General features: G+C 75.8%; 1 protein-coding gene across 1 annotated transcript; it reads right to left on the minus strand.

Moving 5' to 3' along the window:
- Positions 1-342: 342 nt before the first annotated feature.
- On the minus strand, positions 343-7,284 carry RAPGEFL1 (Rap guanine nucleotide exchange factor like 1). Its single transcript, XM_062595706.1, has 15 exons — positions 6,828-7,284; positions 4,881-4,959; positions 4,395-4,545; positions 4,224-4,321; positions 3,682-3,794; positions 3,426-3,593; positions 3,250-3,347; positions 3,060-3,182; positions 2,807-2,985; positions 2,635-2,725; positions 2,061-2,111; positions 1,877-1,964; positions 1,739-1,803; positions 1,137-1,191; positions 343-913 (listed from the first exon to the last, which is right to left on the minus strand). The coding sequence occupies exons 1-15, from the start codon at positions 7,249-7,251 to the stop codon at positions 789-791; spliced, it is 1,908 nt and encodes a 635-aa protein (XP_062451690.1). The 5' UTR covers positions 7,252-7,284; the 3' UTR covers positions 343-788.
- Between the last annotated feature and the right edge of the window lie 1,946 nt (positions 7,285-9,230).

The following is a 9,230-nucleotide window of genomic DNA, read 5'->3' on the forward strand; positions in this document are numbered from 1 at the left end:
CAGCCATGCTGGGAAGGGCGCTGGGCTCCGCGCCGGCGGCCATGTTAGGAAGGTCATTCCGCGACGAGCGCCCCTCGCTCCAAGGGCGCCCCGCGAGGCGGGGAAGCCGCCGGCGGCTCCGCCCCCTCCCCCGCCATGTTGGGAAGGTCGAGCGGAACCCCACGCGGCCACCGTGGGGCGGAGGTCAGCGCGCGCGGCAGCCATGTTGGGAAGGTCGAGACCCCGCCCTCCCCATGTGCTGTGGGCTCATCCGTGACCTCATCGCTGACATCACGCCCCACGATGACGTCAGCATACAGCATTCCCCCCCTCCCCCCCCCGCGCACACGCAGGACACGGCGCTGGGACAGCTCGGCTTTTATTCGCGCTCCTGGGGGGGAGCCCCCGCGGCGGCTCCCCCCGCCCCGCCGCACGCACACACGCGGGGGGGGGGGGGATTTTTGTGCTTATTTTTCCTCCTTTTTTTCTTAAAAAATAAATTTACAATTAAAGACAGCCATTTGGTACAAAATATATACATTCTGGGGGCGCGCGGGGCGGAGGGGGGGCGCAGCGGGGCCTGGGGACACGTACAAAAATAGAGGGGGCGGCGGGGGGGGCACAGCCGCCCCACGGCGCGGGGCCCCACGGCGCCGGGCCCCACAGTGCTAGGCCCCGCGGCGCTGGGCCCCACGGCGCTGGGCTCCATGGCGCTGGGCTCCATGGCGCGGGGCGCCCCCCCCCCCCAAACCTCCGCAGCCCCCCGGCAAAGTGCGTCAGTGCTGGGGGGGGGCCGCCCGCCCCCGCGCTCACTGGCTGCTGGGCTCCAGCTTGTAGGAGAGCTCGAAGAGCAGGTTCTGGTTGTCGATGACCCGGAGCTGGCGCACGTAGGCCTTGGTCTGCAGCTGCCCCGGGGAGGCCTCCAGCTCCAGGCCTGGGGGGCGGCGGGGCGGGGAGGGGGGGGCGTCAACCCGGGGGGGCACCGGCTATACGGCCCCCCGGGGGACGCGTGGGGTGAGCGTCCGGGGGGGGGGGCACACACGCGTGGGGCGAGTGGTGGGGGGTGGCCGTGCATCCCCCCCCTTCCCCCGGCCCCACGGCACAGGTTGTGTCCCCGCACCCCCACCCCTGGGACCCCCCCCCCAGCCCTGACTCACACAGCGGGCGGCTCCGGTACTTGCGGATCGTCCTCACTTTCTCGGCGATGCAGTGCTGGGCAGGGAGCGCCGAGAGGCGTCAGCCCCGGGGAGCCGGCCCCGGGGACCCCCGCCCGCGGGGACCCCCAGGGACCTGGCTCCGAGGGCACCCGCCCCTGGGGACACAGGGACCTGGCTCTGGGGACCCCCGCCTGCAGGACCCCCCGGGGACCCGGCTCCGAGGACACCTGCCCACGGGGACATGGGGACCCGGCTCCGGGGACACCCGTCCGCGGGACCCTAGGGACTATCCCACCCCCCCCCTTTGCTGCACACTGTGGGGACATCACGGGAGACCCCCACGCCTCCCCCTGGGGACCCTGCTCGGCACCTCAGGGGCGATGCACCCTGGGGAGCCCGCTCTCGGCCACCCTGGGGACCCCACTCTGCACCCCCGGTTCATGCACCCCACAGCCCCCCCCCCAACTGCTGCTCCCTGGCCCCAAATCTCTCCCTCCAAGGACACCAGGGTCCCCATCCCACGTCGGGGGCCACATCCACTCGGCGACGCCGGACCCCTGCGCACGGCCGGGCCGGGGGCTCCTCCGCCGCCGGGGGCTCACCAGCTTCTCCATGTTGACCAGCCCGTCCAGGAGGGTCTTGCTGCCCTCGTGCAGGAAGGTGAGGTCTGGGGGCGAGCGGAGGGGTGAGGGGGCCCCGCGGGGTGGCCGGAGCCCAGCGCCCCCCGGCCCTGCCCTCACCTTTGAGGATGAGTGGCACGAAGGGGATGAGGGGGGGCTTCATCTTGGCCAGCACCTCCCGGTAGGTCTTGTGGTTCCTGCAGGGGTCCTGGGGGGAGCGGGGGCTCAGGGGCCGCGGGATGGGACGGGGCCGGACAGCTCCCCACGGGCACTGGCCCCTGCCCGACCCCCGGCCCCTCCTCACCGTCAGGTTCTCGAACTTCCGAAACAGGTTCTTGAACTTCCCCGGGAGCTTCTGAAATGCAAAACCCTGGTGGGGCCGGGAGCATCCCAACAGGGCTACGAGCGTGCCGGCGGGGCCGGGAGCATCCCGGTTGGGCCGGGAGCATCCCCGCAGGGCTACGAGCATGCCGGCGGGGCCGGGAGCATCCCGGTTGGGCCGGGAGCATCCCAGCAGGGCTACGAGCGTGCCGGCGGGGCCGGGAGCATCCCGGTTGGGCCGGGAGCATCCCAGCAGGGCTACGAGCGTGCCGGCGGGGCCGGGAGCATCCCGGTTGGGCCGGGAGCATCCCAGCAGGGCTACGAGCGTGCTGGTGGGGCCGGGAGCATCCCGGTTGGGCCAGGAGCATCCCAGCAGGTCTACGAGCGTGCTGGTGGGGCCGGGAGCATCCCGGTTGGGCCAGGAGCATCCCAGCAGGGCTACGAGTGTGCCGGCGGGGTCAGGAACACCCTAACTGGGCCGGGAGCAAGCTGGTGGGGCCGGGAAGAGCCCAGCCGGGCCGGGAGCGTGCCGCCGGCGGGGCTCCGGGGTCCCTCACCTCCCAGGTGAGGCGCAGGCGGCTGACGGCGGCGTTGTTGAGCCCGATGACGACGGCGTAGAAGGAGAGCATGTCCTGGTTCTGCTTGCACCTGCGGGGCGGGGAGGCGGCGTGAGGGCCGGGGCCGCCCGCCGCGTCCCCGCGTCGTCCCCCCCCCGGCCCCGGCGCTCACATGGCCGCGATCTTGATGAGCTTCTTGAGGAGGTGAGCCCGCTTGCCCAGCGACTCGCAGAGCAGCAGCTCGGTGCCCACCCAGTGCTGCACCTCGCTGCAGCGCTGCAGCATCAGCTCCAGGTTGGCCGTCTCGCGCCGGCCCCGCTCCCCGTGGAAGACGTAGTCCACGAACTCCAGCTGCCGCGGGGAGAGGCCGTCAGGGCCCCGCGCGGCCGGCGCTCGCGGCGGCGCCCCGGCGGGCGCCCACCCACCTCGTGGATGCAGCGGAAGAGCTCCCAGTGGAAGGCGGTGAGGTGGTTGGCCACCTCCTCGGGCTCGGCGCGGTGCAGCTCCGTGTCCCCCGGCACCACCTGGATCTCCTCCGGCAGCGGCACCTGCGGCGGCCCCGGCGCTGCACGAGGCCGTCCCGCCGGCGCCGCGCCGCCCCGCCGCCCAACTCACCAGCGACTCCAGCGTGTCCCTGGTGCAGGCGAAGAGGTGGCTGTTGATGCCCAGCGCGGTGAAGACGCACTCCTCGCTGGGCTGCAGCACGGCTTTCTCTGCGGGCAGCGCCGGGCGGGCGTCAGCGCCGGGCGGCCCCGCGGCGGCCCCCCCCTCCCCGCCCCCCCCGGCGGCACCTCCCGACGAGGCCACGGTGACGAGGACGAGGGCTTCGTCGCGGGCGCTCCGCTCCTCCGAGTACTGCAGCTTCTCCGTCACCGAGGTCAGGATGTCCTGCACCGAGGCCGAGAGGCGGCTGCGGATGGTGACGTACGAGTGGTCGGGCATGTAGACGCGGCAGAAGACTGCGGAGGGAGGCCGGGGCGTCAGCGCGGCCGCCGGGACCCCGCGCGCCTTCCCGGGCCCCCCCCCCGCCGCCCGCCGCGCACTCACTCTCGTCGGAGCCCCGGAAAGCCACCCGCGTCTGCAGGCACGAGTCGATGCGGCGGAAGTGCCGGAACAGCGGCTTCACCTGCTTGTTCGGGGGGGGCGTCTCGTCGGCCACCCTGCGGCAACGGCGCCGGGTCAGACCCCCCCCCCCAACCCCGGGGTGCACGGGCACGGCGGTCCCGGCACCCCCTCCCCACGCCCCCGCCGGCCTCCTCGGCTGCTGGAGCCGGGACCCTCCGTGGGGCCCACTCAGGTCCCACTTGGCACTGAAGGGCTGCTGATGACCCCCCCCCCAGCCCCTGCACCCTGCCCCCCCCCCCCGTGTGCATGGTGATGCCCCTGCACCCACAGTGACCCTTGCACTCGTGGGACCCCCCTGCACCCATGGGACCCCTCCCTGCACCCAAGGGGGGACTCTTGCACTCACGGGACCTGCCTGCACCCAAGGGGACCCCTCACACTCATGGGAAACCCCTGCTCCCTGGGGGAACCCTTGCACCCATGGGACGCTCCTGCACCCACAGCGACCCTTGCACCCTGCTCACTTCAGCTCCACAGTCTCCACCAGCTGGTGCAGCTTGAGGATCTCGTCCTCCAGGTCGTGGTAGAGGGACGTGTCCTTCATGATGAGCAGGTAGAGCTCCTGGGGGGCAGCGAGAGGGGCTCAGCGGCGCCGGGGGGCCGGCGGCGCGGGCGCCCGCGGGGCGCGCACCCACCTTGATGACCTTGCCGGCGCTCTCCTCCTCCTGCAGCAGCCCCTTGTAGGTCTCCAGGAAATGGAGCAGGACGGCGAGGACGGCCCGCTTGCGCCGCAGCCCCGCGCCCTCCTCCCGGCCCGGCGCGGGGCCGCCCGCCGCCAGCACGAAGGTGGCACCGTCAAGGAGGAATCACGGGCGGCGGGTGTCGCGGGCACCCGCCCTGGGCGCTCCTTGCACCCCCGACACCCTTCTTGTGCCCACCCCATGCCCACCCTCACATCCACCCCGTGGCCCCCCACAGCACCCTCGCGCCCACCCCCACGCACCCGCGGGCTGCACCTTGTGCCCTCCCTCCTGGCATCCTCACGCCCACCCGCGTGTCAGCCCTGCACACACCCTGACGCCCGCCTCGTGCCCACCCCCGTGGCACCCTCCCGCGCCCCCCGTGCCCACCCCCGTGGCACCCTCCCGCGCCCCCCGTGCCCACCCCCGCGCCCGGGATATTGCTGGTGCAGCTGCTGCAGGAAGCGCTCGGTGGGGAGGAAGAGCGAGTGCGTGAGCACGATGTCATCGAGCAGCGAGTCTGGGGGGGACGGGGGGGCGGCGGGGTCAGGGCGGCCGCCCCCGGCCCCCTGCCCCCCCCCCGCCTCGGGCCGCCCCCCCCGCCCAGCGCCGCGCCCGCCGCTGACTCACGGCGCCGCCGGGCCGGGCCGGGCCGGGCCGCCCCGCTCCGCCCCACGGGGCAAACGGAGGCCGGCAGCGCCGGGGGGGGGGGGCGGCGGTGCAGCCCGCTGCGCGCCCCACGCCGGGGCCGGGACCCGCGGGCGCTGCCCCCCCCCTGCCCCCGGCACCCGCAAGCGGGACGGGCCGATGCCCCCGCGCCCCTCGGACCCCCCAGCCCACCCAGCCCCGGCACCCGAGCCGGGCACAGCGGGAGGCGCAGAGCGGACACGACCCCCCGCGGCCCCCCCCAGCCCCGGTCCCCTCCCGGGGCGCCGCTCGGGGGGGCAGAAGGGAGCCTCCCCCTGCCCCGTTGCCCGCACTCCTGGGCCCCCCTTCCTGCGTGGGGCAGGCTGGGGCTGCGAGAAGGGCAGGGGGGGGTCTCCGTGCTCGCCCAAACCCCAGCGCAGAGCCCATCATCCCTGCCTCAGTTTCCCCCATCCTCACGGACCCTCCCCCCCCCCCCCCCAAGAGCCGCGGGGAGCAGCAGCCGCCGCGGGGGCTCTCCGGGCGCCAGGGCCCCTCGCTCCCAGCCCAGGGGCTCCCTCGTTTCGCCGAGCTGCACCGCGGCCCGGCCTCGTCCCCCCCGCCCCGCGCCCGGCGGAGCGGGCATCTCCCCCGGCCCTGCCCGCGTTGCACCCGGCCGCTGCCTGCGGCCCCCGGCGCGGGCAGCGCCGCTCCCCGCCGGACGGCGAGGCGCCGGGGCGCCCGCCCGGCTCCCCCCACCTCCCCTCCACTGCGGCTCCGGCGCGGAGGCTAATTTTAGCACCGGGAAAACGTTAAAGATTAACCCAGAGGCCGACGGCCGCGGCTCTGCGCGGTGCCGCGGGAGGCAGTGCCCGGCCGCCCTTGGCCTCCGCCGGGCCCGGCACAGCCGCGGCCCCCGGCCAGCCTCCCCCCGTGGCTCCCTGGGGTCTGCACCCCTCCGTGCAGCCCGGCCCCGCTGCCGGGGGTGCTGCGCCAGCCCGGCCGTGCTGCCCCCGCCGGGCACCTGCCTGTGCCCTGCACGGTGCCATCTACCCCCCCCCCGCCTCGCCCCAGCAGCCGACGGTGCAGCCCCTCGTGCCCCCCCAGCATCTCCCACTGCAGCACCCCAGTATCACCCAGCCCCACACCCAGCCTTGCCCCCATCATCTCCCACGCCAGCACCCAGCGCTGCCCCCCAGCACTGCCCACCGCAGCGCCCAGCGGTGCCCCTGCGCCCTCCAGCACCTCCCACCGCAGCACCCCGCAGCGCTCGCTGGATGCCCCAGTGCTCAGCAGCTCCCCTGGCACCCAGCAATGCCCCCCCCAGCACCCAGTAACACCCCACTGCACCCCGCTGGCATGCAGCAACACCCTCCCCAGCACCCAGCAGTGCCCCCAGAGCCCTCCAGCACTCAGCAACGTCTCCTAACACCCTTTGAGCACCCATCAATGCCCCCAGCACCCCCCAGCACCCAGCAATGCCCCTTAACACTCCCCCAACACCCATCAATGCCCCTCAAGAGCCCCCTAGCACCCAGGAATGCCTCCCACCATCCCCCCAGCACCCAGGAGCGCCCCCCAAGAGCAACCCCCCCCCGCTCCAGCGATGCCTCCCAGCATCACCCAACACCCACTAATTCCCCTAACGCCTTCCGCAGCCCCCAGCAGCGCCGCCCCAGCGCCCCGCGGCGCTGCCCTCCGGCACCCCGCGGCCCCCCGCGGCGCCCCCCACCCCCGGCCCCGGCCGGGCCCCGGCGCCGGTACCTGCTCCGCAGCCGCGGCCGTGCGCGCCGCCCGCCGCCAGCCGCTCCAGCAGCGCGGCCAGGAGCCGCTCGGGGGGCGCGGGGGCGGCCGGCGGCCAGCAGCAGGCGGCGGCGGGGGGCGGCTCGGGGCTCGGCGGCTCCCGCTCGCCGCCGCCGCCGCCGCCGCCCGGGGACAGCTCCTCGGAGGACAGCGACGGCGGCGAGCGCGGCGGCGCCTCGGGCGGCCGCAGCTCCAGCCAGCGGCCCTCGCCGCCCGGCCGCGGCGCCGCCGGCCCCGCCGGCTCCTCGGGGGAGGCGGGCGGCCGCGACAGGCTCTGCCGCCGCGGCCCCGGCCCCGGCCCCGGCCCCGGCCCCGGCGGCGCGGCGGCGGCGCGGCCGCCCAGGTGCGAGCTCTGCTTCTTCAGCAACTTCTCCAGCGGCTTCATGGCCGCGCGGGGCCGGCGCCGCGGCGGCTCAGGGGGCCATGGGCGGCCCCGCGGCGGCGGCGGCGGCGGCGGGGCGGCTCCGGCTGCGCGCCCCGCTCCGCCTGCCCCGCGCCTGCTGCGCGCTGCGCCCCGCCGCGGCCCGCGGAGCCGCCGCCGCCGCCGGCGCCGCCCCCGGCCGGGGCCGCCCCGCGCCGCCGCCGCCGCCGCCGCCGCACCTGCCCGCTCCGCCCCGGCCCGGCCCGGCCCCGGCCCCGGCCCCGGCCCCGCGCGCCGCAGCGACACGGGCCCCCCGCGGGCGCACAGCCTGGTGCACGCGCAGTCACACACCCCCTTGCACACCCACAGCGCTACAGTCACACCTGCAGATACAGGCACGCTCCCCGCACACACCCACAGCGACAGCCGCACACAGCCTGACGCCGCTGCACACCCTGACCCAGCGAGACAGTCGCACGCACACCCCCTCCCCCCCCACGACGTGATGCTTCTTCACACCCGACATTGCACCCACACAGCTCACTGCACCCCACACATCCCCCCTCGCACCCCGGGGCAATGTGCCCCAGCCCTGCCCGGAGTCCAGCCGTGGGAACGGCAGAGCCGCGTGGGGCCGGGGTCCAGCCGTGCGTGGGGCAGGGGTCGAGCTGTGGGAATGGCAGAGGCGCGATGGGGCTGGGGTCCAGCCATGCGTGGGGTCAAGCCGTGGGAACGTCGCAGCTGCATGGGGCCGGGGTCCAGCCGTGCGTGGGGCAGGGGTCGAGCTGTGGGAATGGCAGAGGCGCGCGTGGGGCCGGGGTCCAGCCACGGGAGCGGCACAGCCGTGCGTGGGGCCGGGGTCCAGCCGTGCGTGGGGCTGGGGTCCAGCCACGGGAACGGCACAGCCGTGCGTGGGGCCGGGGTCCAGGCACGGGAGCGGCACAGCCGTGCGTGGGGCCGGGGTCCAGCCGTGCGTGGGGCCGGGGTCCAGCCACGGGAACGGCACAGCCGTGCGTGGGGCTGGGGTCCAGCCACGGGAGCGGCAGAGCCACGTATGGGGCCGGGGTCGAGCCGTGGGAACGGCGGAGGCGCGCGTGGGGCCGGCGCCCGGGCGGCTCCTGCCCTCGCCGCCTCCCGCCGGAGCAGGCCCTGCCGGGCGGGCCGGCAAGCCGGGGCAGGCGGGGATGCGGGCGGGAAGAGCCGCCGGCCGGGGCTGGGCCCCCCGCGCCGCGCTCTCGCTTTGCTCCCCGGGTTCCTCCTCTGCTCCCCCGACGCGCCGCGTGCCCGGGCCGCCCGTGACGCCCTCCCCGGGCCCGGCTCCCGGCACGGGGCGCGCAGAGCCCTGCGGCTGCCGGCGGGGAGCGACTCGGGGCGGATTCGGGAGGGCTGGGGGTCGCCGGGTCCCTGCTTTGTTCCCGCGCCGCGGAGCTACGGCAGTTGCTTGGCAACTCCATCGCGCAGCCGGGAAAGCAGCCGGTGGCAAAACGCCGTCCGTCGTCGGGCGCCCCGGGCCGCAGCTGCACGCGCTGGCCCGGCTGAGCCCCCGCGGCGAGGCGCAGCCCTGGCTCGGCCTCCTCCGGCCCCGCCGAGCCGCGGCCCCCCCGAAACGCCCCCGCCCTGGCGGAGCTGCAGCCCCGCTCGCTCGCTGCCTGCTCCTGCGGCCGCCCTGCCTGGGCACGGCCGGACAAGGACGCACGAGCAGCGCCGGCGCCCGGGCTGCGGCTGCGCGGAGAGGGGCTTCTCCCTCCTGCCGGAGAGAGCAGGAGGGGAAACCGAGGCACGGGGAGGACGCGAGCGCTGGGACAGGGCCCTGGAGCACCACGCTGCGCCGAGGCCGCGCTCTCCGCTGGGAAACGCGCCCCAGATCCAGGCTGGGGCTGGCGGCTCACGCTGAAGCCCGGCTCTGGGCATGGACAGGGGCCCTGCTGGCGCAGAGCGAGCTATTAGCTTAATTAATTTGCTGTTATTTCTCCTAAAGAGTAGGGATCTGGAGCAGGCTCTTC

Source organism: Rhea pennata, chromosome 26, assembly GCF_028389875.1.
Source record: "Rhea pennata isolate bPtePen1 chromosome 26, bPtePen1.pri, whole genome shotgun sequence".
In the NCBI taxonomy this organism is placed as follows: domain Eukaryota; kingdom Metazoa; phylum Chordata; class Aves; order Rheiformes; family Rheidae; genus Rhea; species Rhea pennata.